This window comes from Sander lucioperca, chromosome 4 (assembly GCF_008315115.2).
Source record: "Sander lucioperca isolate FBNREF2018 chromosome 4, SLUC_FBN_1.2, whole genome shotgun sequence".
NCBI lineage: Eukaryota > Metazoa > Chordata > Actinopteri > Perciformes > Percidae > Sander > Sander lucioperca.
Window position 1 is genome coordinate 2,705,697 of NC_050176.1, and position 16,183 is coordinate 2,721,879.

General features: G+C 40.3%; 1 protein-coding gene and 1 long non-coding RNA gene across 3 annotated transcripts in view; one reads left to right on the plus strand and one right to left on the minus strand.

Moving 5' to 3' along the window:
* The first annotated feature begins 442 nt into the window (after nt 1–442).
* Nucleotides 443–13,497, plus strand: LOC116039621. Its single transcript, XR_004102466.1, has 3 exons — nt 443–576; nt 9,058–9,062; nt 13,484–13,497. It is a non-coding gene; the product is annotated as an uncharacterized LOC116039621 (long non-coding RNA).
* Nucleotides 2,145–16,183, minus strand: part of vwa11 (von Willebrand factor A domain containing 11) — a 45,037-nt gene continuing 30,998 nt past the window's right edge. For both annotated transcript variants that reach the window (XM_031284537.2, XM_036000643.1), the window contains exons 9-18: nt 15,691–15,803; nt 15,462–15,578; nt 14,612–14,788; nt 14,362–14,494; nt 14,095–14,247; nt 13,266–13,358; nt 12,069–12,340; nt 11,779–11,912; nt 2,818–2,977; nt 2,145–2,729 (exon numbers count right to left, since the gene is read on the minus strand). In XM_031284537.2, the coding sequence (XP_031140397.1) occupies nt 2,349–2,729; nt 2,818–2,977; nt 11,779–11,912; nt 12,069–12,340; nt 13,266–13,358; nt 14,095–14,247; nt 14,362–14,494; nt 14,612–14,788; nt 15,462–15,578; nt 15,691–15,803 (1,733 nt within the window). In that variant the 3' untranslated portion in view covers nt 2,145–2,348. The remainder of the gene's footprint in view (nt 2,730–2,817; nt 2,978–11,778; nt 11,913–12,068; nt 12,341–13,265; nt 13,359–14,094; nt 14,248–14,361; nt 14,495–14,611; nt 14,789–15,461; nt 15,579–15,690; nt 15,804–16,183) is intronic.

Consider the following 16,183-nt stretch of genomic DNA (forward strand, 5'->3'; position numbering starts at 1 on the left):
TGTAACCCTACAGTATAAGGGCAAATGTGCACTCCACAGTAAAAGTGCTGCTTTTGCCACTGACAGGCTCAGATTGTTAATTTACGTGTCTACAAACAACATTAAGGAAATATAGATATGTTACAAAAAAAACTAACAAGCACTTTCTGTCAATAACTATTAACAAAGTTAGGGTAATACAGATTTCTGCCGCCATTCTAGTACAACATGTTGAAAGAAATACAGTGTGTGTATATATATATAATTTTTTTTTTTTTTTTTAAACGGTCTACACACTGTTTCCAGAAATACTTCCATTATTGAAGTTTCGGTCTCTACAGTATAAAACTGTTGCAAATGAGGCGTGTCCACTACAGGATCACTGATTGTTTTTGAATATTATTGTTTCCATTTATTCCACCCAGAGAAAGCCTGTCAGATCATTTTCTTTTAATATTATCATTGTTTCCATTTATTCCACCCAGAGAAAGCCTGTCAGACCATTTTCTTTTAATATTATGAATTTGTTTGGAAAATGTTAAAACCCACCAAATGATGCCAACTGTCCATAATAATGATTGTTGCCATTACAAAAGTGTAAAATGTGTCCATAGAAGAGAATTTACTTGACATGCTTATTTGTCCTGGTGAATGAGTTTAAGGATATTTTGCTTGCTTCATACTGATGAGCGATGTGACAGTTATCGAGGCTTCGTATCACTTTTCTTTGAAAGCCAACTCCCTTTGTACCTTCCCCTCGATAACCCTCGCGTCTACTATGCCCTCTTCTGCTCTACAACACCAGTAATTGTCAGCGGAGCGGATGTTTTGGGCTATATGAAAAGGAGTTATTTCAGATACTTGTTTTTAAGTTTATTATAGAGACACACACCCGTAGTAAAGGGTCCTCGCCTGGGTCAGGGAACCCGAAGGCGAGGCAAGAGACTTTGATTAACACCCTAGGTGTCCCCTATACATGGGCTTTTAACCTCCTGTACATTTAAAGTCGCTCCTCACATGATTACTGAAGGTTCAAATCCGCTGGAAGTGCACTCCCGATGAGTTAGTAGGAGGCCTGCCTGTCAAAATCGGTCCCCGCCGAACCACGGCGGTTAAAGAGGAGTCTGAACTGCCTCCCGTAGGGGTGTTCCCCTGCCGTTCGGCAGGATTGAAGAAAAAGAGGAAAAGAAAAAGTCTTCCAAAAAGGCACAAAATTAATACGAGGGTTTTTGGTTCCATATTTCAAACTTGAACTCAGGTATTTTTATTTTAATCGAAGCAGAAAGTTAAAAAGGCAAATAAGCTAAACTGAAAGACAATAAACAAAAATGCGCTTTCCCTAACAGAGTAAATGCAATGAATGTTGAGATACGGAAGTTCTTTCAGTACAAAATGCCCCAAAAAGATAAACTCTATCAGCGAGTTACTTCTATTTATTACATACATTGACTGGTTCACTCCCCCCATCTCAGCAGGGGCTGTCTCACCACTTATGACCTAATCGGGTATCATTTTTTAATGCAAACAGGTTATCAGACACTTGCAGGAAGTCTCAACAAATGTGACAGTTTCTTTGATTTAAAGCTGGAGTCTTAGCAAGGGAGTTGATGTTGACTCATAGTGATCGGACTCTGTCTGAGCAATGCATATGATTGCTCAAGCTAACAGCCTCATACATTACACAGGCAAGCGGTAATGCTCTTCAATCATATATGACAGCGTGACTCTCCTCTCCAAACAGAAGCAGGACAGTGTGAAGTTACCGGTACATATGGTTCACATCAACTCCCCATTACTTTCTCTCATACATGAACTCAGTGTATTTCACATGAACTCAGCAGCACACAAACTCTCCCCCTGTCTCAGCTGCAGTCTCATACAGGAACACATGAACATCCCCTCTACATGAACTGCAAGCAGCCCTCTCATACATGTACACTAAGCAAATTAATATAATCATGTCCCAAACATAACATTTAGCATGATTACATTCCTAAGCAGAAATATGATTATAACTGTTTTTGGGTAAATACATTTTTAAAGCAGTAATATAGATTTTAGCTGTTTTTGGGTTTTCAACTGAACGTCCGTTCAACATTACTCAGATTATCAGCACCAAACAAGATTTTTACGTTAAAAACCATGCAAAACAACTATGTTTTTTGTAATAATTATTCAATTTCAGATCTTAAGTATACATTCATTATCACTTGCCTAATCAGTGCTTACATTCTGTTCAAGCAGGATATGCGAGCATTAGGTGACCATCACCAGTAGGACATTTATTTGAATCAATTTAGAGTGGTAAGCAGTTTATCTGATACCTGATGCAGAGTACATCAGATAGTGGGTAACCTAACCTAAGGCTTTTAAAACCTTGTTACAAAGGCAGATACCAGCAGGCACAACCACAGTGGAAGCGATACAGTTAAAGCAGGAGATCCAGCAGACCTTACAATGGAATGATGGCACTTTCCCACATTTCCAACTTTATCTACAGCTACGAACTCAACTATCTGCGAGCAGCAGGAGGCTGTGTAGTTGGCCTGAACGATGGGATCACTCAGGGAGGTTGTTGTGAGGTTGCCACTGCCCTGGCGCAGGGAAATGCTCTCTATCCCCGTGCCGTTTCCGTCACTAAGGGTGGCCGCAAACTCCCACTGGAAAGGTTCACACTGAGACACGTCTTGAGGGCATTCATCAGCTTGCACATTGACCACTTTACACAAAGGCTGAACAAAATCGGTTATCTGTACAGAAAACAAGAAAAGAAAGGTTGGTTATTGTAGTTATGAATCAAAGCTTTTCAACTATGCTTTCCAGGATGTGTCAGGTTACCTTGGAAACAACAGACAATCTCAAAACGACGTAATTGGAGTCAATGCCATCGGACGACTTAGCATCCAGAGTCAGAGTGACATCAGTGCCTGATGACGTGTCGGCAGGTGGCGTAATGGTAATAGTAGTATTAGCATACTGTCCAGTTGTCAGGGTGAGACTGTCAATAGAAGACAGAAAAATACACTTTATGAATACAGGAACTGTTACTGTGAATAAGTAACATTTGGTTTTGATTGAAATATGAAAAACACTAAAGCCCTATTTGCACGAGACTAGAATTACCAGGGAACCTAGTGTGATTTAGAAATTTCACCCCCATGTCTGTGTTTCGTGCGGCGCATTCACATGGGATAAGCAAAGTCTGTATTTTATTCGAATTGACTAACATTATCCCTCACATGTAATGCCAAGGCTATGTCAAAACTTTCACTTGTTGGACACAGCACCCCCTAATCCGACGTCGGACAGGTGTGGAGGGAGGGGGTTCCGGAGATATTTTGAATGTCCAAGAAGCAGTTCTAACAGAGTCTACTGGCACCTTAAGCCGGTCCCTGCACACTGAGTCAGATGCATTTTAATTAATCTGTTGTGAAATCTTTCGCAAAAACAATACAAAACGTGATGCTGCTGTCGCTCAGCCTCTCTCTCCTTCTCCCTCACTTCATCCCTTGCTTCTCTCCGCTGGCAGTAACATTACCTCTCTGCCTGTCCTCTCTGCCTGCGTCTTCTTGCGTTTGGCACCGCAGCTACCTGAAAGAGTTGCGCTGCCCTCGCTCTCTGTCTCCATCACTACACTTGCTCTTCTTTTTCTGTCTGCGTTCTCATATTCCCGTATTCCGTTCATCATCATCCTACTGTATATTAGCACCTTATGGAAAAAGGTTCCCCTAAGGTGCCTGTATAACCTCTTGAGAATCTCCTGCATTTTCAAGCTTTTGGTCTAAACGTCATACCCAAATTAAAATTGGTACAGCTCCCATATACTTTGACACTCAGGGATGTGCCTGGTATCACTGGAAAGAAAACACTCTCAAGTTTTTGTTCCAAGTATCAGAGTGATTCTAGACCTTACTGACACAGAGTTACAGAGGCTAGAATGGAGGGTTTCTATTTCCGTCCAAGTCATACATCTGTAAAATGATTAAAATACACTGCTGTGAACACATCTGACAGGTGACAGACAATCCAGGACATTAGCCACATGTCAGCTTACTAGAGAAAAAATCCAGAAGCCAAAAGACTCAAAAATTGATTTTATATGAATTTTTTTCTACATATATGTCTGTGCGTTTTTCTGATTTTTATTTGAAAAGTGCAAAGAAAAAAGCCAATAAAGTACAAAATAAAACACTTCTCAAATACACAAACACATCCACATCAATCATACACATACTTGAAATAACTATATACATAAATATATAGAAATAAGTCATTATGAACTGCACAGGGTGTGAAATGCTTCGTAAAATTTCACCGGCACATTTGGTATCGATCGACTTGTCTGCTCATTGGCTACAAATGTAGCTGGGTCTTAGGGCATTTAAATCTAACTGGTCCGAGCAAATGTCGATCATTTCCGCGTGGTCCCAAACGCGTCAGAGGAGACTTCAGCTTTATTATTGGTGTATCACAGCCAAACCTGCACCGATTGGCTTATACCAGGTATCAATGGAAACCTTAGAACTCAGGGAATAGAGTGACGCCCACATCAGGAGAACTTCCGGTTTAAGTGTCTGGTGGTAGAAGGACACGCGGTTGAGCTTTTGTGTGAGAAAGTTTGTGGTGTTGTTGTGTGTGTTTTGTTTGTTTTGCTTTATTTTCTACAAATAACTTTATTTCAGAAGGATTGTTAGAAGTAGGTTAGACTAAGTGGAGAGAGTATTTTGCGGGAGTATCGGCCGATGGCCTGTATAGGTCCGGTATACGATACAATTGCATATATTCTCTATCATGGCTGGTAATCCGGACGATAGTTGTTGTAGCATGGATGAGTTGGATCCAGAAGATGGGAACTGGCAGATAAGGAGGATAAATAAAGCAAAGCGGGTTAGAGGAGTTAAAGAGAGTGAGGAGAAATGGAATATCGTTGTGAGGTTCAAAGAACCAGGAGTGAAGAGTTTGGATCCATTAAAATTGACGAAAATAATTAAGAATCAGGTTGGCGAGGTTAAATATGCTAGGATTCTCAATGATGGCAATCTATTGATTGGATGTAACTCTGAAGAGCAGCTTGAAAGAGCTTTAAAAATGCAAGATGTTGGGAAAACAGTGGTGGTGAAGGTGGTGAAAGTGGGTGAACAAGGAAGTAAAGGAGTGATTTATGGTATTCCTTTAGCAGTTGAGATGAAGGAGCTGGTTAGAAATGTAAAAGAAAAATGTGATGCTGTTCAGAGTGCAAAGCGTTTGACCAAGGGGGTTGAGAAAAAAGAAACCGAGTCAGTTTTGATTCAGTTCAGCACAAAAGAGTTGCCTGCAGAACTATATTTTGGATATATGAGATACAGGGTAAGAGAGTTCACTCATAAGCCAATGAGATGCTATAGGTGTCAAAAGTTTGGTCATGTAGCTAAGGCGTGCAAAGGGATTAAAAGATGTGCTAAATGTGGTGGAGAACATGATTATGGGGAATGTGGAGAGGGGGTAAGACCTAAATGCTGTAATTGTGGAGGGAGTCACAGTGCGGCCTACTGGGGGTGTGACGCAATGAGAAGGGAGAATGAGATTCAGAATGTGAAAAGGAAGGATAGAGTTCCTTATACAGAAGCAGTTAAAAGAGTGGAGCAAACAAAGAGGGTTAATGAAGGAAATGTTAGACAGGAAATAGCAACAGGGAATGCATGGACACAGCAACAAGCACATGTAAGAGAGAAAGAGAAGGGGAAAAAGGAGTGGGGAGAGAAGAGGAACTTGGTTATCTTTATTGCAGGGGTAATTAATGCAACAGCTGAGGTTAAATCTAAAACTGAAAGGATTGAAATCATTGCAAAGGCAGCAGTTCAGCATTTGGGAATGCGAGACTTAAAATGGGAAGCAATAAGAGACTGTCTTGCTGTACACTCCAGTCAGGACGTCGGTAAAGGATGATCTTATTTATTATGATCATTTTCCAATGGAATGCAAGGAGTCTGTTGGCAAATGGTCAAGATTTTAAACAGTTTATAGATAGTAGGAGTGTAAAACCTGATGTAATGTGTATTCAGGAAACATGGTTAAAACCTAGATTTGATTTTGTGTTATCTAACTATATTGTCATCAGACGAGATAGAGAGCAAGGAAGTGGTGGGGGTTGTGCTACCTTTTTAAGGAAGGGTGTACCCTACAGGGTGTTAGGGACAGGGAAGGAACAAGAATATGTGGTAGTGGAGTATGGGCAGATAGAAAGAAAATAGTAATAATAAATTATTATAATCCTTGTAAACAGTTAGAATTAAATAAATTAGAGGAAATAGAAGGCCAGGATAGAGATAATGTTTTATGGTGTGGAGATTTTAATGCACACAATACACTGTGGGGAGGGGAAAAGACAGACAACAATGGACAGGTGATTGAGGAAGTAATGAATGATAGGGACTTAGTTTGTTTGAATGATGGTAGAAGGACTAGGATTGATATTAGAACTGGTAAAGAGTCAGTATTAGACCTCACATTTTTGTCTAGTAGAATGGCTCCAAAGTGTGAGTGGGAAGTGCATGGAGAAGGCACTATTGGAAGTGATCATTACCCAATTATATGTAAACTGAATGTTGTTGTAAGGGTGAGCACAGAAGATAGTCATGGAAGGTGGGTTTTCAAAAAGGCAGACTGGAAGAGATTTATGGAAACAAGTGATTTGTATAGTAGTTCAGTCCAAGAAACAAATGATGTTGAAATAAATGAACTTGAGTTGCGACAGAGTATTTATATGGCTGCTATGGATGCAATACCAAGAAGTTCAGGAAAACTAGTAAGAAAAGCGGTTCCATGGTGGAGTGTTGAATGTGAAGAGGTAGTTAGGGAAAGGAACAGAGCTTTTAGAAGATTAAAAAGAACCCATAACTTTCAACATTTGATTGAATATAAGCAAGCACAGGCAGTAGTGAGAAGGAGTATAAGGCAAAGGAAAAGAACATACTGGAGGAATTATTGTAGCTCAATTGGAAGTGCTATTAATATAAATGATGTATGGGGAATGATCAAGAAAATGGAAGGTATTAGAAGAGAGTGGAATTATCCAATTCTTTCAGATGGAGGACAGTTGGCTGTATCAAACCTAGAGAAAGCAGAAATGATGGTGAACACATTGAGTAAGGTACATAGTTCCAGTAATCTTTCAGAAGAAGAAAGAAGGAGTAGGGAAGAAACAAGGAGTATATATGCTGAGGTTATTCGAAAGAAAGAAAAATTAGAGGATAAATATAATGTTCCTTTTACCCTGAGAGAGTTAAGAAATGCATTGGATAAGTGTAGGAATTCGGCTCCTGGTAAAGATGAAATCTGTTATAGTATGTTAAGACATTTAAGTGATAAGGGGATTCAGAAGGTTTTAAATGTGTTTAATAAAGTTTGGGAGGAAGGAAAGATTCCTGTAGGTTGGAAGGAAGCAGTTATTGTTCCAATAAGAAAACCGGGAAAAGATGCTAGTAATCCAGCGAATTATAGGCCAATAGCTCTAACTTCTCACTTAGGTAAGTTAATGGAAAGGTTGGTGAATGGAAGGCTGATGCACTTTATTGAAGAAAGGGGGTTGATGGCTAGTTGTCAGAGTGGTTTTAGAAAGGGAAGGAGTACTATTGATTCAATCATATGTTTTGAGGATGAAATAAGAAAAGCACAGATAAAGAAAGAGACTGTTGTGGCAGTATTTTTAGACGTGGAAAAAGCATATGATATGTTATGGGTAGAGGGTCTTTTAATCAAGATGCATTTGCTAGGAATTGGGGGAAATATGTTTAACTGGGTAATGGACTTTTTAAATAATAGAAGTATTCAGGTGAAAATAGGGACAGAAACATCTAGAAGGTGTTTGGTAGAAAATGGGACACCTCAAGGTAGTGTTATTAGTCCATTACTGTTCAACATAATGATTAATGATGTTTTTTCTAATGTTCAGTCAGGAATTGGAAGGTCATTATTTGCAGATGATGGTAGCCTATGGAAAAGGGGGAAGAATGTTAAGTATACTCTGAAGAAGGTACAGGAAGCTTTAACCCTAGTGGAGGACTGGGGAAGGAAATGGGGGTTTAGATTCTCTATTGAGAAGACTAAGTCTATGTTTTTTACGAGGAAGAAAATAGATGAAAGTATAAAACTAGAGTTGTATGGTAGGACTTTGGAAAGGGTTAAAAGTTTTAAATTTCTGGGTGTGTATTTTGATACAGGACTTACATGGAGGGATCGTGTTTCAAAAATAATAGACAAATGTAAAAGGGTATTGAATTTAATGAGATGTCTTGCTGAAACGGAATGGGGAGCAGATGTAGCTTCTTTGAAGCAAATTTATGTATATTTAATTAGAGCAAGAATTGAATATGGGTGTTTGGTTTATGGATCTGCAGCCAAGTCAGTTTTAGCTGGATTAGATATAGTCCAAGCTAAGGCACTGAGAATATGTACAGGAGCTGTGCGATCTTCTCCAGTGTGTTCTTTGCAGGTAGAAACAGGAGAAATGCCACTCTGGTTGCGGAGAAAGCAACTTCAGGCTAACTATTGGGTCAACTTGATGGGTCAAAGGTGTGATCACCCAGTTAAAGTAACAATTCAGAGAAGTTGGGAGAGAGAGGTGGCAAGAATTTCAAGTTTTGGATGGACAGGGGAGACAGTGGCACAGGAAATGTCTGTTCATGATAAGAACTTTTTGTCCTGGAGTACTGTGGCCATCAGTTCCTTTATGGCAATTGGAGGTCCCAAAGACTGATTTAGACATACTTGGGATTAAGTTAGAAAATCCTGAATCAGATTTAGTGCGTGAATTCCAGTGTCATATAATAGAAAGGTATCAGGAACACTTATTAATGTTTACTGATGGTTCAAAGGATCAAGAAACAGGTGCTACAGGAGCAGCTTTTGTTGTTCAGAGGTGGAATGCCCAAGCGAGTAAGAGAACCTCAAATTTCCTAAGTGTGTTCACAGTGGAGTTATATGCAATCCTGATGGCAGTACAATGGACTGAGCAGATTCAGAACCAGAAAGTATTGATATGTAGTGACTCCGTGTCAGCTATCAATAGTATTGGGAAAGGGTCATCAAAGAGTCGACAAGACCTTGTGTATGATATTCTTCTGGCAATTCGAGATGTGAAAATTAGAGGGGTAGAAATATCATTCATTTGGGTCCCAGCTCATGTTGGTATTGCATCAAATGAAAGGGTTGATAAGTTGGCCAAGGAAGCTGCTGAAAAGGAAATCATAGATGTCAACATTAATCTATCTAAGGCGGAGGGTAAAAGCATTGTGTGGCAGGGAACAATTTTAAAATGGCAACAGCTCTGGGAGCAAGAAAACAAAGGAAGGCATCTATTCTCAATTTCTAGGAAAGTAACTGACTCAGTTAATGTTTGTAAAAGAGGGGAAGGTAGACGTAAGGAAGAGGTTATTATTTCTAGAATGAGGATTGGTCACACATTCCTGAACAGCACTTTATTTATTTTAGGTAAACATCAGAGTGGTTTGTGTTCATGTCAGGAACCTGAGACAGTGCATCATGTTTTGATTTCTTGTCGAAATTATGACCGACAAAGACTAGATCTACTCAGAGAATTGCGAGAAATACTGTTTTACGTATCCATACGACCTGCACGATCTGTTCCACGCTAGCCTATGGCTAGCCTCCACCGGGAAGCTAACGTTAGTTTAGCTAACAGCTAATTCGGCTAACCGCTAGCTGACAGCTAGATTCAGTCTAAAATAACGTTAACTCAAACGTAATGGGAAAAGCAGGCTACAGCTAAATTAAGACTTCATAGTAATAACAATAAAGACAAGTATTGAGTGATTGTATTTTAAATGAGCACAAGTAAAGTAGAACTGACGTAACAGCTGTTATATATGTCAACGTTTATTTTCAAGTTTTATTTTGAGGGTCTTTTAAAGTTATTACATGCTGTCTCAGCTAGCAGTTAGCCGAATTAGCTGTTAGCTAAACTAACGTTAGCTTGGCTGTCGACCGGAAGCGTGGAACAGATCGTGCAGTGTCGTAAATTCTCGTACAACCGCGCATGCGCTAACATTTTGCGCATGTGCAGAACGGATCGTGCAGGCAGAACGGATCGTGTACCGACCATCGGTACACGATCCGTTCTGCCTGCACGATCCGTTCTAGCATGTAATAACTTTAAAAGACCCTCAAAATAAAACTTGAAAATAAACGTTGACATATATAACAAACACCTAACATATATAACAGCTGTTACGTCAGTTCTACTTTACTTGTGCTCATTTAAAATACAATCACTCAATACTTGTCTTTATTGTTATTACTGTGAAGTCTTAATTTAGCTGTAGCCTGCTTTTCCCATTACGTTTGAGTTAACGTTATTTTAGACTGAATCTAGCTGTCAGCTAGCGGTTAGCCGAATTAGCTGTTAGCTAAACTAACGTTAGCTTCCCGGTGGAGGCTAGCCATAGGCTAACGTGGAAGAGATCGTGCAGGTCGTATGGATACGTAAAACAGTATTATCTTGCGCATGTGCAGAACGGATCGTGCAGGCAGAACGGATCGTGTACCGACAACCCTCAGGAGAGAAGCGAGCAGCGTTAGAAGTGCGGAAATGAAAAACAGTTCAGCGATTTTCCGTTGTGATTCGGCCAGAAACGTCAAGATTGTGAGGCAAACAGCTCGTTTTGGATATAATGGCTTGGATATTCCATTTCCTTGGACTCTTGGGGATTTAAGAAAAAAAAGTTTTGGGCAAAAAATCCACGCAGTGGCCAAAGGGACAAGGAAACAGGTAAGGATGCAAAACACACGGGCTGCGCTGTTTACGCTGTATTGTTTTATTTATTATAACTTTGTAGCAGTTGTGTAACTGCTGTAAATCATCTTATGCTTTGTGTGTGGGCTTAATGGAATCCTGAGACGCTAAGCTTTAAATTGGTGTGTCGCATGGCTGTATATTTTGAAGATTTAATGCTTTAAAGTTATAAAAACGTTTATAAATGGAGATTACAGCGACACCACTGCCACAATCTGTACCGTAGACGGTACAGTGACACTTAAGAAGATAAACTGTCCATCTCCTTACACTGGTTTTCTAATATTACTTTTTATGCCACCCATATTAGCGGTATTTTATCTATTTATTGCAAAGTTGTGGACTTGCGCTATACATTCCTATGCAACATGTCACTTTAATTTGATATTGTTTATTTTAGCCTCCTGGACTGTCATCCAGGTATGTAGCGATCAGATTTTTTTATCTGCCTGTGTTAAGTGTGATCCCATGTGGGATACCATATGTGTATTTATTAGCTATATGTTTTTGTTGTTGTATTGTGTTGATGTCATGTCATGAGCACACTGAAGCAAATTTCTAGCAACTTGCACCGAGTTGTATGGCAATAAAGTATTGAATCTTGAATCTTGACTAGCAGACTTTCTGAGTTATGAAATGATACGTTGCACTCTGCAAGCGTCTTTCTGTGCTGCATTTCTGGATAGGCTTTGTCAAAACACAACAAAATCTTTGCTACGGATGCTAAAAAACCCGCAGAAAATCTAACTGTTCCGAATTTTTTTATGATGGATGAAATTTTCTAAGGCAGTCTGTAAACATGATTGACACAACATGAGGTCGTTTTTATTTTTTAACGTCCGAAAATTTCGCACATAAATTTCGGACTCACTGTGCAAGGACCTTTACTCCAACTGGTGGGTGGGGTTCCACAATGTTACCTTCCTCCTAGTTTTAACTTTGCGGCAGAGACGTGTCAGTATTGATACGGATATTTGACAAAAGAAATGTTTTTAGCTGCTTTCCCTCACCTGGTTGGGTAGTTCATTAGGAAGTTTCTGTCATTTCTGGCGCTGATGGAGTATTGACCACCAGAGCCCTGGGTCATGACACTGAAGGGGAGCGTGAAAGCTTTTCCTGGCTCCACACTCCTGTCTACCACGGCCTGCAGGGAAATGAAGAAGGGAACCAAACGTGAAGAAGAGTGATATTGTTCGTACACACTGCAAAAGTGTTAATATTCTTTCATTTTTACTTTAAATCAAACAGAGTCTGCATGCATGTGAACACATGTTGTGAAAGACAAAGTGAAGAGACAGACCTGGATATTCACTTTGGAGATGGACATCTGGGTGGTGGACTGCCTCTGGAATTCACTGTTTGACTCTTTGTCAGTTCCTTTCAGAGAGACCACAAACTCCCCCTCAGGGACTACATCAACAGTCGCCAGGATTTCTCCGTTGCCCATGTCAGTCGTTGTGCTATTTATAACAGTCTCAGGACCAGACACAGTAACTAGGGCAACATTCCCTATGGTCATCGAGGACGGCCCTTTCCGACCCATTACTGAGAGCATCAGAGTGGCTGGCTGGCCTGGGTTTCCAGAAGATAAAGTGAAGAAGTAAGGTAAGGACAAGAAGAAACTATATTTTTTTATGGCAAAAAAGTGATTGAATGATTCAACAGTAGGCTATTACCCGTTCTCACTCGTCAAATGCGCTTGGTCAGTGGCTCTTAGTGTCGGATACCGACGCAAAAAATCCCAGTTTAGCATCTGTATGGAACGCAGCGGGCATAGCAGCAGCTTGATGACGTAGTATTAAGAGTGACAACGGCAGTGAGAAGTACGAAAGACCCAACATCTGCGTAAGGAGGTTGGTTGGGGTGGTGGATGGGTCAAACAACACCGGACTTTGACCCATGAGACCGGAGTTCATGTCCTGTTCTTGTCCCGCGTGTCACTCAAACGTACATTTTGTAACCCTGTCCACGATCTTTTCCTGAACATAACTGTTTCGTTCTTGTGCCGCATTTCAGTAAAACGTACGTCCCGACCCACAGCATCAAAAAGTGACTCTGTGAGTATCGACCAAGCGCGTCTAAATATGTGAAAAAGAATGTGTTGTAGACTAACACTGGATAGTTTGGGGAATGTGTGGAGGAGGGATGCCTGATTTCATTGATCAGAACGTGCCATCAGTTGTAGGAAACAATGCTGATTATTTTGGACCCCTGTCTTAAGTCTTTTAAGGATTCAGCAGATTTTCATTCTATATTCGCATTGTGGCATCACACAATATCTCACAGACAGTAATCTGGATCCTTGGTATTTTGGGTAGGAAACATTGTTAAAACATTGACACTATCCTACAGTTCCTATAGAGAGTCTTAATTACACATTCACATTTCTGATTTATTATGACACATAATTACTTTTTTCCGTTACAATGTACAGTTAATGAGGTACATCTAACTACTGTTGTGAAACCCTTAAATTGCTTTATGGCATGCAGTGTACCTGCTTGTGGACGCCCACTGAGTACTGCATAACCTGGGTGAGGTCCGCCGAATCTTTCGACAAACTCATAGATGAAGGTAATAGTACTCTGGCCTGGAAACACAAGCACAGATACAAATGTTTAAAAACAGGATTAAGTCTGACAACAGCTGTGTAATAATTGTGTTAAATTAATATGACAAAAGAAGCAAAATGAATGTACATGGACCAACACGCAGTGGGAATAAATGTGAAGTAAAAATGCTACAAATTAAAAAACAGTTAAGACAATAAAGGGCAGTGCAAATATGAGCCTGGATTACCTTAAAGGAATAATTTTACCTTTTGTGAAATACTTTTATTTGCTTTTTTGACAGAAGTTAAATTAGAAAGGCAATACCAGATTAGTGCAGCTTATGCCTGGCCCACACTGAAAGATTTTTCAAATCTTAACAGATGAAGTGAGTGTAAGTTGATTACATATCCACAAGATGGCGGTCACATACAAAGGTACACAGCCCATACAGTATTCATGGAATTTCACAGACTATAGGGTCTGCATTAAAAAATATTTTTTTTAAAAGCTGAAAATTTGAGCAAATCTGACCTGATTCAAGTCAGGTGGAATTTGGAGAAATGACAGCCTGGCCCGAACCTGACAGCGAGCAGTAACTTCCTAAAGTTTCTGCTGGTCACCTTGCAACCTCAGGGTGACAACTGTTGGACAGGCTGGCTATTTTCCCTCTTTCTTGTCTTTATGCTGCTTGTTGTAGCCTTATATTCACTGGATAGCTTTCACTCTCAACAAGAAAGCAAATAAGCATTATTCTCTCAATGTTGTGTATCTGACCTGTGACTTTCAGTGTGTATGGTTGGTTGGAGTTGATGTTGATCTTCCAGGTTCCTGTCTGTATGTCAGCGTTAAAACGGATTCTCCTCAGGTTGCCCACTGTTTTTATGGTCCCCAGTTTACCGGTGGCCTCATTGCTGCTCTGGCTCACACCTGGAATTTGTTATCATGCAGTTGTCACAAATATCTATCACACAGTAATAATATTGTCAGCAAGAAAAAGGACGAGTCTCTAGTGCAGACACTGCATTGGGTATGGTATATTACCTGCAGGGTTGGTTAGTATAAAGCTAATGGATGTCCCTGTGAGGTAGACAGTGATATTCTTTAGAGATTCATCCAACATGAAGGGGAAGGTCTCCTGCTTCCCAGGGTTCCTTGCTCGTTGAAGAACTGTCACCTAAGGAAGTAGCGAGAACAAGAAGAGCATAATGATTTACCGCTTTATTTTGTCATATTGGTCCAACCCCTGAACGGGTGCTACATGCCTCAGATAGAATGACTTGAACAGTTTTACCAGAGCTGAAGTGGAGGTGTCAATGATGACATCTGTGGCCTCAGGCAACTGCGCCTTAGACACCTGGATGGCCTGGCCTCCAGAGGCCAACGCCAGCTCAATGTAGTCTTCGAAGGAAGAGGCAGCGCTGAGGGAACGCCGGCGCCTACCACCACCCGCGGAAATCAAGAATGACACCTGTGGAGATCATTTGATGTTGAGATTATAAACCAAGCCTTTCAAGATTTACTTAAGTTAAACTGATGCGTCTGAAATTCCATACTAGCATGTTTTTTAGTAGGCTGAAACAGTATGTGAGATTTTTTAGTATGTCTGAAATCTTAGTATGAAACCAATAGTACATGAATTGCATTCTATTTCCAGTGAAATATTACAGTATGCAAACACTGGACACTACGCCGGCATAAGTATACCACAATGCAATGCGGAGTAACGACAACGTTTAAAACAGACAAACGGACAGCAACGATGGCAACTCCGTAACGTCCAAAATGCTTTCATGTACGTACATTTCTACATATAAAAATCTGTGATTTTGTCAGCTGAAACTGTTGGTCTAGTTACTTAGCTATTTCAGTAATTTAAGCATTATCTTGCGATGCCACTAGAGCTAAGGTTGGCAGGGGTTACCATGGTTACGCTTCCCCAACCGGCAAGGAGGCTTTCAGGAAGTGACATGTTGAAAATTACAGCTTAGTGCCTCCAAAAAGATACACACTACTGTTTATTTACACAAAAGTATGTTGATTGAAAGTATACATATTGAGAATGTAGTGTGTTGTATGCGATGTCGGATACAATCTCAGGTTGAGTGAGCATAGGGCATCATAGGGTGTCAGTCAGTATTTACCGTCGACTTGGAGCTCCTGATGAGAGCAACAATAGTGTCCTTGAGGGTGATGTCTTTGGCTGTAGCATCAGTGAAAACATAGATGTTGGAGGAGGCAGGGGCATTGGTCAGAGCCAACTGGAGATATAAAACAATGGACAAAGTCAATTATTGCTGAATCACCACCGTCTTCAAGGGGTCCATAAACATATTCAACCACCCTAGTTAGATATTATCATAGTTTTGGTACCTGAAGTCCGGACAGGCACATCTCAGGGACATCACCACCTCCTGTGGCTGTGAGCTTAGCCACTTCTTCTTTCATCTTATTGGGGTCTGTTGTCTTGAACGGTGGTCCAAATGCTACATATAGAGCACAGAAAATGGGCTAAGTGCTAAGACTAACCTGTGTTTTTTGGACTAAATGTCTTTCTATACTATAGAACTATTGAGTCTATAGCAGGGGTGGAGCAGGGGTTGACTTCTGGGCCTCCAGACCCAAATCTTTTCTCAAATCAAATCAAATCTTTTTTTTTGTTGTTTTAATGCTAGAGTGAATATATTTATATCACATGAAACTAGACAACCTAAACAATCCAGTGGTACCCTGTCATGGCTTGTCGGGAATAGGGCTTAATAATGCTCAAAAACTAGGTTAAATTGTTTATTGGGGTCCCTAAACAGTCTTGGAATTGCATAAATTGGTCTGACTGGAAAGCTGAGAATCTTCTGGATTTAATGAG